The 18186-nt window shown below is 44.7% G+C and overlaps 1 protein-coding gene across 1 annotated transcript in view; it reads right to left on the bottom strand.

Annotated features, from left to right (window-relative positions):
- The window catches only part of LOC306965843 (solute carrier family 23 member 2), a gene marked incomplete at its 3' end in the record, with an annotated part of 109363 nt that overhangs the window by 38006 nt on the left and 53171 nt on the right, over positions 1-18186 (bottom strand). Inside the window, exons 6-7 of the mRNA XM_079560411.1 lie at positions 8833-8950; positions 4383-4539 (exon numbers count right to left, since the gene is read on the bottom strand). Coding sequence (XP_079416537.1) covers positions 4383-4539; positions 8833-8950 — 275 coding nt within the window. The remainder of the gene's footprint in view (positions 1-4382; positions 4540-8832; positions 8951-18186) is intronic.

Below are 18186 nucleotides of genomic sequence, written 5' to 3'. Positions count from 1 at the left end.
ATTTGTTGTTATCTTGTGTAAAAGGCGAGTTTAGACGGAGCGTTTGTGTTTGTGATCGATCATGAGACTGACCCGAGAGAAGACGAGACGCTCGCGCTGATCGGAGGAGTTATTTTGAGGCGTGGGACTGACCTGCACACGGAGCAGCTGGACGTGCTTTGAAGGCGATGGAGACTTTATTAAAACCCTGGAGGGTCACACAACATTTGTTGCCCTGTTTCCAAATATCGTCACAGGAGGTTTGAAAAGTGGCTAAATCTGTGTCAAAGTTACGCTCGGATCAGCTCCTCCACAGCGTCCCCCTCGGCCCGGGTTCCCGTTTGTTACTTCCTGCACGTGAGTTTTCATTTACACCAGTATGAGACAAATTCCTAACATGGGGAATATTTCTACCGCTATAGTTTCTAATAAAAGCCCCGGCCTGTTTTAGAGACCGGCTTTAATTTGCCTCCGCCAGCCGCGAACCCGGCCTCTGTCGGAGACCCGGCCTCTGTCGGAGACCCGGCCCCTGTCGGAGACCCGGCCCCTGTCGGAGACCCGGCCCCTGTCGGAGACCCGGCCTCTGTCGGAGACCCGGCCCCTGTCGGAGACCCGGCCCCTGTCGGAGACCCGGCCACTGTCGGAGACCCGGCCCCTGTCAGAGACCCGGCCCCTGTCAGAGACCCGGCCTCTGTTAGAGACCCGGCCCCTGTCAGAGACCCGGCCTCTGTTAGAGACCCGGCCGCTAATGGAATACAGGCCAGATTAGAGAATTTACGGTAAATAAAGATCTTCTTCTTCTTCTAATGTAAAAATGTAAAGATTATGGATTTTCTTCCCCCTACATGTTCCAGCCATGTCTTAATGTGTAGAATGAGCTCAGACCAGTTCACCACAACTGCCTCTAAAATCCTGCACTGTCACTCAGAAAGGTGTTAATTCGGGTCCGAATTGCCGTCATGCACGAGCTTAATATAGAAGGTGCAGTTACACCTATGACCTGAGATGGCAGTAGTGAGTATAAAATGGCAAACTTGCATCTAGCCCCTTTAAGAGAAGTATTTAACCACAAATAACTTTGCATCAGACACGTGACAACTGTACAGACAAAACAAGGCAAACCTTTTCACTATAAACTGCCATAAAACTGCAGCATAACCTCATTTAAACAGCTTCTGGTGCCTAAACATGCATGTACCCGCAGCACAATGATATGAGAGCATAAAGGAGTCGTTGGTCGCTAAAAATGAACAACAGCGCAGCACACAGACAGATACCGTGAAACGCGGAGTTAACAGTAAACCAGTCCAGCTGCAAAGACTCGCCGAAGAATCTCCGAGTAATCCACCGGTCTTTAGCGAGTTTCTCCAGCGCTGTGAGAAGCCGCGTGCGGGTGAACGTGACCAGTGAGGAGCCTCTGCGTGACGTCAGCTTCGCTCCAGGACTCGAGTCCCAATGTGTCCCGTTTTCTGTTCTTTGTTAGCCTGCTATTTTGTCTGGGGATCACCAATTCAGGAGAGGAGAGGTGTGGTTTACGATCGTCCATGGCCGTTTATTGGGCGCTACGAATGTCAGTCACATGCGTCTGCAGTCGCCATAGCCAATCGTATCAGATGACGTATGATGTACTCGCTGTAAACTTCATTTTGGATCTGTAAAAAAACAACTAAAACTTTTCTTTTTTCATCCGTAAGCAAACTACAACAATTCCTATGTTAAATGGAGCCTCTCGCTGTCCCTCCTCGTTCTGTGATTGTTCCCAAATCCATGCGAACATTTCGGCCATGGTCCCCAGGTTGCTGTGAAGTTCGAAATGATTCGAGCGCTCACAGCAGTCTGCCGTTAGTCAGGCTAGTTCTTTGTAGCAAAAATCAAGATCAGATGCATAAAAAACTTACTGTACTTGATGTAATAGTTCATAAAATACTAATAAAAAAGCTGGAGAGATGCAGCATTAGAGGAGGAGTCTTATCCTGGATTATAAATTCCTAAGCGATAGAAGCCAGTTTGTTCAAATTGATCTTTCATGTGGAGCGCCACAAGGGTCTGTTCTGGGACCCAAATTATATATTCGATTGGTAAAAGATATACGCAAGGAATCAGCAGTTAAGGGGACTATACAGAGTTTAAAAATGTAAAGATTATGGATTTTCTTCCCCCTACATGTTCCAGCCATGTCTTAATGTGTAGAATGAGCTCAGACCTGTTCACCACAACTGCCTCTAAAATCCTTTCACTCAAAAAGGTGTCACTTCGGGTCTGAAGTGCCGTCATGCACGAGCTTAATATAGAAGGTGCAGTTACGCGTATGACCTGAGGTGGCAGTAGTGAGTTTTAACTTCCATCCAGCCCCTTTAACATTACAATACCACTAAATTAGAGAAATAGGTGAGCGATTCCATGGATCAAACCAGGGGCGGACTGGCCACTGTCCGTCTGGAAGAGCACAGAAGGGCCACTGGCTCGAGGGCCACCGGTCCCGCCTCAACCGAGCTTTACCCAAATCTAAAAGCTAAAAAGAGAAGCATCAAAATAGCGAGAAAAAGAGGATGAAAACATGAGAAAAACACGGACAAAAAAACACAATAAAAAATGATAGAAAAAATAATTTAAAAAACAAACAAAAATATGACAAAAATGTGGCGACGTGACGAAAAGTTTCCGTCACTTTTGTAGGTCTTAGCTTTCAAATGAGGCGTTACATTGTTGCTCTCCAGTCGAGAAGCTTTTAGATTTGGGTAAAGCCCAGTATTAAACAGCTTGTATCTAAAAGGAATTCCGTGGAGTATGGTGTGCCACAAGGTTCCATTTTGGGACCATTATTATTTATTATTTATATTAATGATTTTGCTTCTGTTTCTACGACCACCTTTCCCGTTCTTTTTGCTGATGATACCGATAAAAAAATAATAACAAAAAGCCGAACTGGGGAAAATGCACTGGTTAATGTTAAGGCGGGGGGTCAGAGGTTAACCTTAACTCCCACCTGAACGGATCCCATTTTCTCCAGTTTGGCTTTACCCTAATCAAAGAGATTCTTGGGAAAAAAGCACCAAAAATGCAACAAAAATGCAACAAAAATGTGACAAAAATGCAACAAAAATGTGACAAAAATGCAACAAAAATGTGACAAAAACTCAACAAAAATGTGACAAAAATGCAACAAAAATGTGACAAAAACTAAACAAAACTGTGACAAAAATGCAACAAAAATTCAACAAAAATGTGACAAAAACTAAACAAAAATGTGACAAAAATGTGAGAAAAATGTGACAAAAACTAAACAAAAATGCAACAAAAATTCAACAAAAATGGGATAAAAACTAAACAAAAATGTGACAAAAACTCAACAAAAATGCAACAAAAATGTGACAAAAATGTGACAAAAATGTGACAAAAATGTGACAAAAACTCAACAAAAATGTGACAAAAATGTGACAAAAATGTGACAAAAACTCAACAAAAATTTGACAAAAATGTGACAAAAATTCAACAAAAATGTCACAAAAAAGAAAAAAAAAACATACAAAAGGTGGCACAACACAGTAACAACGCGAGGAAAAAGGTCAGTTTTGTGGGTCTTAGCTTTCAAATGAGGTGTTACACAGGCCTATATAATGGCCAAAGAGGACAGAATGCATTTGGTTTAGGTGGGTGGTAAAGGTTAAAATATGTATTTGTGGAATTGTCACAATTACGCTAATTTGGGCCAGGCTGGTCAGAGTCCAGGGCTGTTTTTCAGTCCCAGTTGAAAAATCCCGTTTCCGTTGACGTTTTGAGCAGGTTTTGCACATGATGAGACTGACATTATTTTCTACACGCGGAGCAGTTAGTCTGAGGACTGTCTGCGATGATTCACGACTTCAAATAACCACATGTCAGTCATGAGTGAGTGGACTCCGCACGCACCTGTGCGAGCTGATCAAGGACGCCGCCGCCGTTTTAATTAACCAAGTCTCACGCCCTGTACTCTGACGCTCGTCCAAAACACAGAGCCATTGTTTCTCTTCAGTCGCACAGGACACGCCATGTTCACTCCAGCGCAGAGGCAGAAAGGGCAGGAATCAGCGGGATAAGATCGTTATATAACTGAGCCACATCCGAAAACCGTAAAACTGGAACGACGGCTTCGTAAGCGGAAATGACTAACTATTATTAACGACTTTCATGGCTGTCTTGAGTTAAAGTGAGATGCTGGCGATGAATAGGGAAAAATATTGAATGTAGAGATATCAATTTGAAACCTTTGCTGTTGATTTGTGACATAAATATGAGATAAAAATGTTGTTGTATTGTTTCCATATAAGGAAAAGGAAAAATCTCGCTTAAAGTCTCAACATTGACCACTCTCTGACCACAGCGATCCCTGGTAATAAACGGCAGTGAAAGGAGGGGTGTGGTACCTGGGTAGGGCACGTGGAACCACGGCGCGGTGGACACGGCGTCCAGGCTGATGTCCGTGCGAGCCGAGTAGCCGTACTCGTCCGCTTTCGACGGCAGCACCTCGAACACCGTGAGGAGGAAACACAGCAGCCAGCCGCCGCACATGCCGAACAGCGCCTACAGGGGGCGGCAAAACACAGGTCAGGAAAAAACACTGATGCCAGTAACCAGTCATCTAACGCATGACTTTTTCCAGACCAGTAATCAGATTAAAGTTACTTTTAAAGTCTCTGAGTTACTATTCTGACGGTTTCCTTTTCTTGGGTCTTGTGTGGAGTAACGTAATGTCTGCGACGAAGACGACGCACAACATAAACACTGACAACAATAGAGATGGAAATACGTCACTTTCTGAATCTGTGGTTTCTGTTGATGTTAAAATGCTCTTCCAAAAACGCGAGTTTAAAATCAGTGCAATGAAAATAGAAGAGGGCGAGTGCATCAATGGTCTGGGAAAAAGTGAGAAGGTAGACCGGTGCTCTTCAAAGACTGGGCTGAGTTTACGTAAGAATAAATTAGCTGAGACTGGCTTGTAGATCAGCTTGTGCTAAAGCAGCGACCAGCCTGGTCCAATACTAATAAAGGACTTTTATTATTGCTATATGACTCGAGTGCCTTGGACTTTATTTTGCTTTTCTGACTGCTTTCGCTACTTTAGCTCAAGCTGTTCTACAAGCCAGTCTCAGCTAATTGACTCTTATATAAAATCAGGGGATGATGTCGACTGTTGATTAATGTAACTAATAAAGTAACTTGTAATCTAATTTAGATATTTTTCAAAGGAACAGTCCATCGTTTTTCATACTGAGATATGTTCTGACCTGAGCTTAGACAAGTTGATGTGTACCTGCCAAAGATGTTGTTAGCATTTGGCCTCTCCCAGCATATTCCTATAGCTCCAAACGGGGATGAAGTTAGAAGCGACTAGGCTCTTCCACGGACACAAAGACCAGACAGGCACAACTCGTCTAAGCTCAGGTAAGAACATACCTCAGTCTGGAAAAACACTGGCCTGTTCCTTTAAAATGCTTCCAATAACGCGAGTATAAAATCATTGCATTTTGAGGCGGGGATGACGTCGGCTGCAGATTATCCATCCATCCATCTTCTTCCACTTGTCCGTTGCCGGGTCGTGGGGGCAGTCATTAAGCTGAACGAAGCCCCCGACAACAGAGCTCCAGGATCATGCGGGTGCTCAAACCCTCCACCACGTTAAGGTGGCGGTTCCAGGAGGGGCTGCAGATTAATGTAACATAAAGTAACTTGTAATCTAATTTAGTTACTTTTTAAAGGAGTTAAAGGAATAGGCCACCGTTTTTACATGCTGAGATATGTTCTTACCTTAGCTTTGACGAGTTCTTTAGGACCTGTCTGATCTTCCCCCGTGCCTTCAGTCACGTAAACACAGCACAGACGGCGTTAGCATTTAGCCTCTCCCTCTCTCCTCTATAGCTCCAAAACAGGTCAAGATAGAAGCTACCAAGCTCTTCCACGTTTTCCCTATTTAAATATGGTTACGTGAAGTGTTCCACTACAAAGTATAATTACACAAAATTAAACAATGTGGATTTTCTAAGCGGATAAAAGGGGGAACTATATTGTAAGGCGTAAAAATACCAGGAGTAATTTGGCATCCGCACAGTAAAGTGAAGATTACTGCGCGGATTTCGAACTACTCCTGGTATTATTACGCCTTACAATATAGTTCCCCCTTTTATCCGCATAGAAAATCCACATTGTTTAATTTTGTGTTATTATACTTTGTAGTGGAACACTTCACGTAACCATATTTAAATACGGAAAACGTGGAAGAGCTTGGTAGCTTCTATCTTGACCTGTTTTGGAGCTATAGAGGAGAGAGGGAGAGGCTAAATGCTAACGCCGTCTGCGCTGTGTTTACGTGACTGAAGGCACGGGTGAAGATCAGACAGGTCCTAAAGAACTCGTCAAAGCTAAGGTAAGAACATATCTCAGTATGTAAAAACGGTGGCCTATTTATTTTAAGTTATACTTTAGCTAAAGCTTCTGCCTACTCCTTTTGAGCATCATATCCACATTATTTATTGCTTACTATGCTCAACGGTTCCCATGTAGAACTTTGTGGAACTCAGATGCTGAAATAAAAAAGATGAATGAATGAACTTCATTAATCTCTGCAGGAAAATTCATTTTGTACTTTTGATCCGTGCAGGGACGAGCTGTAGGAGCAGAGTCAGCGTGAGCCGGAGCTAAAGTGTATGTTCCTCCTGCTCCTACAAAGGAAATGCAGTTTACACCAGGCTATGCTGTAGAAACACGTGATGCCAAAAGCAACAGCTCCTTTGACATCCATCAGCTCATGTTGGTATCTGATCTTTCAGTCGGACTGCGTGACTCAGATGCTTCAGTGCAGGTTAAACAGCGGCTCCAGGGCAAAGCTTTGAAACTGTTCCACTACATTCATTTTCCCTGTTCATCTCTTTCACACTGACACCTCTGTAAGAATCTGTGTAATGTTTTTAACGATGCGATAACTAACCCGACTGGAAATAGTTTAGTTTTCATTTCCGTTTACTGTTTTGGTGAAACCGGCCAATGCGTTTAGCAAAGATTCTGAAGGTAATTGTCCAAATGAAGATGAAAAGGAAATGCAGGAGGCTGGTGCCAGGTGTTTCCAGCTCCATGACCAAGAACTGAACACGGAAAGAGAGTTCCCACTGAAATTATCGCCGTTTAGAATTCTTAAACTTGCAAGGAAACATCAGCAAGACACGTTATCCGAGGGTCGAGGCTGTGAAGTCCACACCATGTCTGAGAAGTAGAACCTGAAGTTGAGGCTGATTCCGACCAAATAAATAAATACATTAAAGGGATATTTCAGGATTTCTGACAAAGGGGCTCATTTCCTCGTTATCCAGAGTGTTGCTGATTTCTGGAGATATTTTTTTCTTAAATTCATGCAGTTCTTATATTTGAAGAGTTTCGTGGTGCTAGGCTAGTGCGAGGCTAGTGCATTTATATGGTATCAGCTAGCCTGCATTAAAAACAGTCTGACCCAAGCACATGGCGATATTAGACCGTCTTAAGATCTCCAGAGTTGACCATCTGTCATTTTTGTGAGATCGTTTTATCACTGTTTTAAAGGAATAGGCCACCGTTTTTACATACTGAGATATGTTCTTACCTGAGCTTTGACGAGTTCTTTAGGACCTGTCTGATCTTCCCCCGTGCCTTCAGTCACGTAAACACAGCGCAGACGTCGTTAGCATTTAGCCTCTCCCTCTCTCCTCTATAGCTCCAAACCAGGTCAAGATAGAAGCTACCAAGCTCTTCCACGTTTTCCCTATTTAAATATGGTTACGTGAAGTGTTACACTACAAAGTATAATTACACAAAATTAAACAATGTGGATTTTCTAAGCGGATAAAAGGGGGAACTATATTGTAAGGCGTAATAATACAAGGAGTAGTTCGAAATCCGCGCAGTAATCTTCACTTTACTGTGCGGATGCCAAACTACTCCTGGTATTATTACGTCTTACAATATAGTCCCCCCTTTTATCCGCTTAGAAAATCCACATTGTTTAATTTTGTGTAATTATACTTTGTAGTGTAACACTTCACGTAACCATATTTAAATAGGGAAAACGTGGAAGAGCTTGGTAGCTTCTAGCTTGACCTGTTTTGGAGCTATAGAGGAGAGAGGGAGAGGCTAAATGCTAACGCCGTCTGCGCTGTGTTTACGTGACTGAAGGCACGGGTGAAGACCAGACAGGTCCTAAAGAACTCGTCAAAGCTAAGGTAAGAACATATCTCAGTATGTAAAAACAGTGGCCTATTCCTTTAAGCATGTATGCACAATTGACACCCAAGCCGCTAACTTTCTGCTACGCAGTGACGGACGCTAATGCGAGCCGCTCCTCTACAGTCGCATATACGACCAGGCTCCTCAATCTGGAGCTTTCTGTCTCTATTACAGCGGTTCAGTGTCTTTCCCCTCTAACGCCGCTGCTCTGCGTAGATCGCAGCGTGTGCTTATTTATTTACCTGCACATGTGCGAAGAAGCGAGTGCGTCCTTCATCCTTTCAGTTCTGTCAGGCGCTGCATTGTCTCATTTGTTTAATTTAAATCCTGGACCCACAAATGTGCTGTTTATCCGTGTCTTTGAAAACAAGACTTTTCCAACTTTGGTGAATTACTTGGTCAAGTAGTAGCTTATGGTAATGAACTGCTCCTACGCAATAAAAGCCACTGCATGTAAGCGCTTTAGTAAGACTCTTACTGACTCTTACAACACTCTGGATAATTAGGAAATGAGGCCCTATGTCAAAAATCCTGAAATATCCCTTTAAGTCATGTGACGTCCAGTTATTAAACCTGGGACCATACTGCTGATGGATGAATGATGAGTTTGAAAGTGTAAATACTCACAGAAAAGAGCTTGAAGAGCGGGTACTGGAACACGGTCCACTTCTTGTCCTTGTAGGCGATCATCGGGACGTCCACTTTGCTGAGGTACTGAGAGAAGAGCAGGATCAGGCAGACCGTCCTGCACAGAGGAAATAATCACGGAAGATCAGCAGCAGCTCAGGGTTAATGCTCCTCAATCTAACAGCGTCTATCCCGAAACCATGAACTTTGCGGTCTTAAAGGGATAGTTCAGGATTTTTAACACAGGGCCTCATTTCCTAGTTATCCAGAGTGTTTTTGTAATTCATGCAGTTCTTATATTTGAACAGTTTTGTGGCGCTAGGCTAATGCAAGGCTAGTGCATTTCTATGGTATCAGCTAGCCTGCATTAAAAACAGTGTGACCCGCTCCACAGAGCACCTGAGGCAAATCACTTATAACGCCAGACTAACCATATAAATGTCTGTGTATAGTATAAAGTCTCTGTCTGGGTTGTGTGCTCTAAGTATTAAAAGCAAGTTTGAAAAGATGAGTCTTTAACCTGGATTTAAAAACAGACTGAGGGGCAGCTGTTCCACAGTTTAGGCGCGGGAACCATAAAGGAATGATCGCCCACTGTCACCGGGATCTGGGCCAATCCAGAACCATTTGACCGGCAGATCGAAGACTCTGCTGGGGCAATGTGCGGTCACCAACTCAGAGAGCATTGAGAGCTTTAAAAACAAGCATTAACATTTGAAAATCAATCCGAAAAGGGACCGGGAGGCAGTGCAGGAGGACAGGACAGGAGTGATGTGTCTGGATGAACCGGTGGAGTGACGACTGTGGGAGGCCAGAGTAGAGAGCGTTACAATAGTCCAACGAGAGCGGATAAATGCGTGGGTCGCCTTCTCCAGGTCTTGGCATCAGAGAAAGGGCTTAATCCTGGTGAAAAAAGCCGGCTTTGACCAAAGCGTTTGTTTGTTGTAGGAAGTTCAGGTCTCAGGTTCCTGACGGCATCTCGGACCCACGACCCTGGACTGAATCTGAGGAACATCCCGGAGCCAAAAATAATGAATTCAGATTTTGTTTCGTTGAGGTGGAGAAAATTCTGCATGAGCCATTGTTTAAAGCAGTACTAAGTAACTCTTCCCCCTAGAGGCCATAAGCGCAACTGCAGGTGTAGTAGCAAGTTACGATTTTTTAACATATTAATTGTCTTGGAGAGTAAATACTACGCTGACAGAAAAGGCGAAGGGACAGAGGGTTACTGTGCATCCAATTATACAATGGAAATATTTTTTTTCACTCAAACTTGGCTGTAAATACTGTTTAAAAGTGACGTTAGCCCGCAGTTAGCTTTGCCCGTTAGCCTGTTAGCTTCTTCTTCGTGATTACATGTGTGTATCGCATTCTCCGGACCGGTGGCAGTCAAGTTGCAAACATGGTTTTCTGGCCAGAGACACCAGGGGGAGATGAAAGACCCTCCAATCATCCCATAAACACTTGTTTAACCCCACAGGGACTACGGAGAGGATTTATTAAGGTAAACACGTTACTTAGTACTGCTTTAATTTGCATTGCATTTTTGAGGATTGAAAATCAAGCCGCTGCTCTGCTGTTTTTCAGAGCGCGCGGGGCTCTCCCTCTAAAGTTTCACACCGCGTCTTACAGGTTGTATCACTGCCTTGCTAGCTAACTTTCCTGACACCGGGCACTAACAACAACACGGGGAAGAAAACCACAATGCAAACGCGGTTAAAGACTAATAATATGGAGTGCTCTTCTCACGTAAGTCTCAGGCCGAGCTCATCTATGTCCGTCCCCCCCCCCCCCCCCCCCCCCCCCGGCGCTAGTGCAGTGATGGAACTGGTAAACACTGTCCCGTTCACCCACCGTTTCTTACATTCCGTTAAAATTGAAAAAAATGCAAATAATAAGCTCCACTTTACATTTGTATTAGTGTAATCTGAGCCTTGATATTGAGGAGCAGGTGATGCTCTGAAAGTCGTCTCCTCTCAGACTTTTACGCACGAGTTTATGCACATTTCTGTTGCAAAATGTACCAGGACTGTTCAGATCAGGTTTAGTTTAGCTCCATTTATCCTGCAATCTCACATTTTTACTAACAGAAATAATATGCAGCCTATATATATATACATGTATTACAAATAAAACGCTTATGAGAGATTAATTCATGAAGGATACAAATTGCTCATGACGGATTTTTTTCAACCCTGTCCTTCAAAATGAAGGAGAGAAATTATCCTGAGCGAAACCTCTGGTGCCAAAAATAAATGGAGTTGAAGCAGCTGCTTCCTCCTAATGTGTCCTGAGTCCAGCGAGTCCTTTAGCAAAAACACAACACAGGGTCCACGACACATCAGCCACACCTAGAACTCTATGGCTCAAATCCATAACACCGTCACTAACGCGGGTGAGAGAATCCACCCGACAAAAAGTACTTCATCAAAATCTATCAAAACATGACAATACGTGACACATGTGAGTCTTTTATATGAAACTGTGTCATGTCTAATACAATGAAAGAAAAGCATCATGAGAGGACCAGAGAAGAATGATCCAAAATTACTGGAAAATGAGGAATTTGGGGACAAACAATTCCTCAAAAATGTGATAATGAAGATGTAAAGTTGTTTTTTGGTCCAGCCATTCCTGGATCTGTGAGACTTCTCTGCTGAAGCTCAGTGTCCTTCAGGAGAGAGAAACTGAATATAAATAACTCTGTGTTACTCACTTACTGTGAGGCCAGAGACACAGGAGCAAAGACAGAAATGTGTCAGTCCTGAACGTCAACCTTGAAAGTAACAAGAGCCTGATTAAACACTAACCCTCCCCGACCTTCATCACTATCTCAACATGAGTCTGTCGGAGAAACCCCCAGCCCATCAGAGATGTCAAAGACAAAGCTGAACCTCAGAGACCCAGGACACTCAGATAAACTCAGCATCAGGAACATCAAATACATGGTTTTGCTCGGGTGAAAAACCGTTGTTCTTGGGTTAAAAAAATAAAGCAATTAAAGGTAATATAAAACACCCTGTTACCTGCAAGCTACAGCCTTTCATATATCGGCCTAATGTAGAGTTCTGAGCAGCGATATATAAAATATTAAAATCGCAAATCGAATCCGTCAAACATCACAATGAAGTTTTTGGTCGTGCAGCCCGAAGACTCCGCGGTCTTTCCCCGCCTGGACCCCTCCCGTCCCGCCGCCTCGCTCTCCTCTCCACAACCCTTCATATAACTCAAACCTAAACACTGGCCCGTCTCCAAACGCGGCACGTCCTCCATGTTGTCGACATTTTAACTCCACTTCCTGCTGAGAGGGGATTACGGCTGGAGAAAAAAAAAGGTATAAGGTTGTCAGGAGATCTTTATGGCTGGACTTAAGGTGGGCGGGTCCCGCAGAGCAGAGCGGGGGCTCCGGCTGCGCTGCTGAGAGCTGCTCGCGGAGCGGATAACGAGCGCCAAAACGCCGCCGGTGATTTACGGAGGCCCGGGAAGCCTGGATTTACGAGCATCGAAGACGGCTAACTGCAGGAGAGACTTCATTTAACGGACTGAGGAGGCAGGAGCACGGGGAAGAGGACGTGAAATCCAGCTAAAACAAACAGAAGGAAATGCGGCGTGATGAATGTGAGGCCATTATCGCTCCGCTGTGGGCAGAGGGACGGTAAAGCAGTGTTATGTGGAATCAGACCCAGAGCGGAAACCATTAGGTCTGCGCGATAAAGCAAAGCACAATCACACGTTGAGTCTTTTCTGGCAGTCAAGGCGGACATTGTTCACTTTAACTCGTATTATCCACACGAATATCAGAAAAGGTGCTGATGCTGATCTCCGAGAAGCCACCTTCGTCCAGTGGAAGCAGGCTCACCCTTCAGGATCGGGTGAGGAGCTCAGTTACCCGGGAGGAGCTCGGAGTAGAGTCGCTTGCTCAAGCATCTGCTCTGGAGCCTCCTGGTCTCTCCTTTGGGAGGTGTTTCAGGCATGTCCTATTGGGAGGAGGCCCAGGACACGCCTGAGGGACATGACTGTGGCCTGGTGTCGCCTCAGAGTCCGTCCAGAACAGCTGGAGGTGGGGTCTGGGGAGAGGGAAGTATCTCTGTGACCCTGCCCCAAAGAGTTCAGCTTCCCGATGGCCCTGTGTACAAAACTGTTCCTCAGTCGACTGGACCTGACCCGTAGATTCCACAGTCTCCTCCCTGAAGGTTGAACCTTGAAGAGACTGTGTGATGGTGCGAAGGGTTCCTGGTGATTCTGACGGCTTTGCGGGTGAGACGGGTGGAGGACATGTCTTTAATAGAGGGGAGAGGAGATCCACAGATCTTCTCCGCTGCTCTCACGATGCGCTGGAGGCTCCTTCAGCAGGAGGCAGTGATGGAGCTGGTCAGGATGCTCTCAATAGTCCCTCTGTAGAAGAACCACAGTGATGGAGCTGGTCAGGATGCTCTCAATAGTCCCTCTGTAGAAGAACCACAGTGATGGAGCTGGTCAGGATGCTCTCAATAGTCCCTCTGTAGAAGAACCACAGTGATGGAGCTGGTCAGGATGCTCTCTATAGTCCTTCTGTAGAAGAACCTCACAGTGATGGAGCTGGTCAGGATGCTCTCTATAGTCCTTCTGTAGAAGAACCTCACAGTGATGGAGCTGGTCTGGATGCTCTCTATAGTCTCTCTGTAGAAGAACCTCACAGTGACGGAGCTGGTCAGGATGCTCTCTATAGTCCCTCTGTAGAAGAACCACACAGTGATGGAGCTGGTCAGGATGCTCTCTATAGTCCCTCTGTAGAAGAACCACACAGTGATGGAGCTGGTCAGGATGCTCTCTATAGTCCCTCTGTAGAAGAACCACACAGTGATGGAGCTGGTCAGGATGCTCTCTATAGTCCCTCTGTAGAAGAACCTCACAGTGATGGTCAGGATGCTCTCTATAGTCCCTCTGTAGAAGAACCACACAGTGATGGGGCTGGTCAGGATGCTCTCTATAGTCCCTCTGTAGAAGAACCACACAGTGATGGTCAGAATGCTCTCTATAGTCCCTCTGTAGAAGAACCTCACAGTGATGGAGCTGGTCAGGATGCTCTCTATAGTCCCTCTGTAGAAGAACCTCACAGTGATGGTCAGGATGCTCTCTATAGTCCCTCTGTAGAAGAACCACACAGTGGTGGAGCTGGTCAGGATGCTCTCTATAGTCCCTCTGTAGAAGAACCACACAGTGATGGTCAGAATGCTCTCTATAGTCCCTCTGTAGAAGTTGCACATAACAGAGCCTGGGACTCTGGCTCTTCTCAACTTGCGGAGAAAGTAGAGATGCTGATGGCTTTTCTTGACCAGTGATGTCGTGTGCATGGTCCAGGAGAGCTTCTCTGTGATGTGCAAACCCAGGAGCTTAGTGCTGGTCACCCTCTCCACAGCTTCCACACTCCTAGAGAGGTGAGAACAGCCCAAAAGTTTAGAGGCCGATTCCTCTCTTTCACATATTTCCAGCTCCTAGATTCTACTTTTCCCACATCTTCTCCAAATATGATCAGGCTTCCATGTGTTACACATTGTAGGAAACTTTGGAGACACTTTCACAAACTGTGTCCTGCTCAAAATACCCCAAAACCCAGTTGTGTCGCCCGTTCTCCTGATGAGTCACAAATGTGCCCCTGGGGGTTAGGAGGTCTTTGAATACATATTCAGGGGGGATTTCTGGTATTTAAACTTACTCATGATGTGGTAGGAAAAATATGTCTTAATATACAGGTGTTATGTATCATTTTTATCAGCTTCATCTTCACACAACTGCTATTGAGATCATTTTTTGCCTATGTCTTACCCAAAATGTGAATATTCCAAAGTGTTGTCAATAAAAACAGACAGACTTATAGCCTTTTTGTTGCCTTCAAGGCTGGTTGTGGAGGTCTAATTCTCGCACAGCCCAGAAGTGCTGGGCTGTCCACAACCTTCCCCTGTCTCATACCTTCAAAATAAAACCCTCCCAGAGCCTCCAGTGCCATGGTCATAGAGCTACAGCCATTAAAGAAAACAAAGGTGCCATTTTGCACAGAAATGGATCACATGTGCCGAATTGTCCTTTTTTTGCATAAAAGGGCCCCAGAATCCAAACTATCATTCCCATAGCTATAACATTTTACGCAGTTGGTGCTGTCACTGTAATTAGTCACTACAGTAAGTTTCAAATGAAAACTATGAAGCATGTCGTAAGAATCTTTTTGTAAAGTAGCATCAACGTTTTGAGACAAAAAAAAACTTTTTGGCAAATATAAACAAGTGTAATATAAGCTGTGTTTCACTAACACAGATTTTGCACTCATTTTTAGAAACTAGAAGGTCTTAGCTTTCAAATGAGGTATCACGCAGGCTCTAAGCTCTCCAGTCAATTAGCTTGGAGATTTGGATATGCATAATTGGAGAAAATGGGCCTGGTGGAGGTGGCAGTTCAGAGGTTTTAAGAGGAACCTCAGAGGAACCTCCACTGACAGATCGCACTTTTCAAGAATCTGTAGTAACTTTACAAATGTTTCTGTACTGCAAACCAAGAGATGAAAGCGGTGCGAGCCACGAGGCCAGGCCTGCCGCTCCGTGCCATGAACCGTCCACGGCGGCTCCAAATGAAGATCTATACTGACGCGCGGGATGAGATCCAGGTCAAAGGTCGAGGGGGTCCGGGACTTTGAGTTACAGCGAAACCTAATCTCAGGCCTCGACCCGGGATTAGGGCCGAGATTCTGGGGGCCCCAGAGGTCCGCAGCTTAACGTCAGCGTTTGACAGAAGACAGCAGGACGAGCCCCCGAAAGTATCTACTGCCGGGGCTTACTGTATCTCTCCCCCCCCGCAAAATATAAATCAGGAATAGCTCATAAAAATAACTGCTCGTCCGTCTTTCTGGAGCTCCTCGGGGGTCGCCTGGAGCTCCACGGGGGTCGCCCGGAGCTCCACGGGGGTCGCCTGGAGCAGCTGGACTTCACCTCTGGACTAGTTCCATGTTGTTTTAAAAACGATACGTCACATGAACAAGGCATGTTAATGTGCACCTGTATTTCAGAAACTCAATCCGAGGAATATTCGGGGGATGAGGAACCAGATAAGGAGCACACAGGATTCCATCAGGCCTTTAAATCGGCTGAGGCAAATACGAGAAGTGGGATATACATATAACCTGATTACAAGGGATAAAACTGAAAACGAATCATTCATGCACTGTTTTCTTTGGCCCAGATCTCCATCAGGGATGGGATTGATGGCTGCTCCGGGGTTTAAACAGAGAGCAGCAAGTCGAGATGAAGGATTTGTAATGACCTTTCAATGCCCAAACACAAAACACAGAGATGCGTTTAGAAATTCGGGATGAAACAATTCCTCAAACAAGTGTGAACGGCCGGAAGTTTGGACATGTTTGGGACTGGTGTGAACAAGCCAGAACTGTAGAAACATCACGGAGCATCTTAACTCATCATATTGGGTCACACTGTCAGGCTCTGTCGTTGGTATTTATACAGCACATTTCATGCACAAGGCAACTCAATGTGCCTCAAGGCAACACCGGAAACACACATTAAAAACACAATTCAACTAATTAATGTACATAATAATCAAGAGTGTTCGGGAAAATCCAGTTACCATGGAGAACCGCCATGTTTGCAGCTGTTAGCATTAATTTTCCATAGACTTACATCAGCTAAAAACATTATCAAAAGTGGAGGAACCCCATGATGCTTAGCGATATGACATCACATTCATTCATGCTACTGAGGCTAATGCTAACACGGCTAGTGCTAACGTGACTTATGCTGAAGTGGCTACTGCTAACACACCCAATGCTAACGTCCACAGAAGCTTGTAAATCCTCTCACTGAGGAGGCTCTGCTGCAACATCATTATTGTTATGACTTACCGTCCATGTCGCCTTTCGAGCAGAGGAAGAGTTTTCAGAACTTTGGCAGAATCGAGTCAAACAGCTGTGATCGAGGAGCTTGAGCTCTACAAAAGTTCTGGTTACTCTTCTTCTTCTCTAAAGGCGACACGGAAAGTTAAGTCTTTCAAAACAATAATGATGTTGCAGCAGGTGCAGAGCCTCCTCAGGGAGAGGATTTATACACGTTAGCATTGGCTGTGTTAGCGTTAGCCGTATTAGTGTGTTAATATTGTTGCGATTAGCCTTTTTTTTATGGACTCACAACTGTACACAGCGAGTGATTCACACAAACATTTCCACAGTTCTGACTCATTTACACTTGTCCCAAACATGACCCAACGTTCGGCCTTTCACGCTCGTTTGAGGCGAGCTCAGCAAAGTGACCAAACACGTATTTCAGAAAAGAGGAATTGGACGTTTAAAAGCAAACCGGACACAATGAGAACGTTTTTCCAGGTAAAACTATATAAAAATTGATGTATATTTTTGCCAAAACCTTCGACTGAATGTGTTCTGAACCACATAGTTGTATTTTCAATAGACGTCCAGAGTAAAAAAAAGTAAACTAAGCTAAATTATTTCATACATTTTGATTTAATGCCTGTTGGAATCAATTTAAAGCAGAACTAAGTAACTTGTTTACCTTAATAAATCCCTCCCGTAGTCCCTGGGGGTAATACATGTGTTAATGGGATGATTGGGGGGTCTTTCATCTCCCCCTGGTGTCTCTGGCCAGATAACCACAATTGCAACTTTGCGAAGAAGAAGCTAAGAGGCTAACGTGCTAAGCTAACTGTGGGCTAGCACCACTTAAACAGTATTTACAGCCATGTTTGAGTGAAACAAATGATCTCCATTGTGTGATTGGATGAACAATATCTGTCCGTCCCTTTGTCTTTTCTGTCAGAGTAGGATTTACTCTCACGGACAATTAGTGAGTAAAAAACACAACATGCGACGACACCTGCAGTTGTGCTTATGGCCTCTAGGGGCAGGAGTTACTTAGTTCTGCTTTAACGGTTTTTAAAGCAGTGTGGGGCGAGAGAGAGACAGAGAGAGAGGGATATGCTTTATGCAAATGAGCCATGTGGAAAAGCTTTGCCTCTAAACGAAAACAAACACTCACAAAGCCTTCGTTTTGTGAGCGTTTGTGTCGTTGTCGGACAATACTTTGAAGTGTGACGTGTGCACTGTGGACCATGTGTCTGCCGACGGGCGCGAGAGAGAGAGAGAGATTCCAGTCTTTCTGAACTTTTATAGTGCGCCTCGGCGGACAACACAAAGACACTCGCATCATCACACAAAGCAAGTGGCAAAAGTGGAGCCGCAGCATCGTCCCGTCATCAGATCTGAGGCCTGAGAACGATGGGGTAAATGAACCGGAATGTTTTAAACACGTCCCAGAGACTGTCCATCAGTGTCTCAGTGTCAGTGATGTTTTCTTCTTT

Source organism: Gobius niger (assembly GCF_951799975.1).
Source record: "Gobius niger genome assembly, chromosome: 7".
NCBI classification, from domain to species: Eukaryota; Metazoa; Chordata; class Actinopteri; order Gobiiformes; family Gobiidae; genus Gobius; species Gobius niger.
The sequence above is the reverse complement of the archived record's forward strand: the minus strand, read 5'-3'. Positions and strand labels throughout refer to the sequence as shown.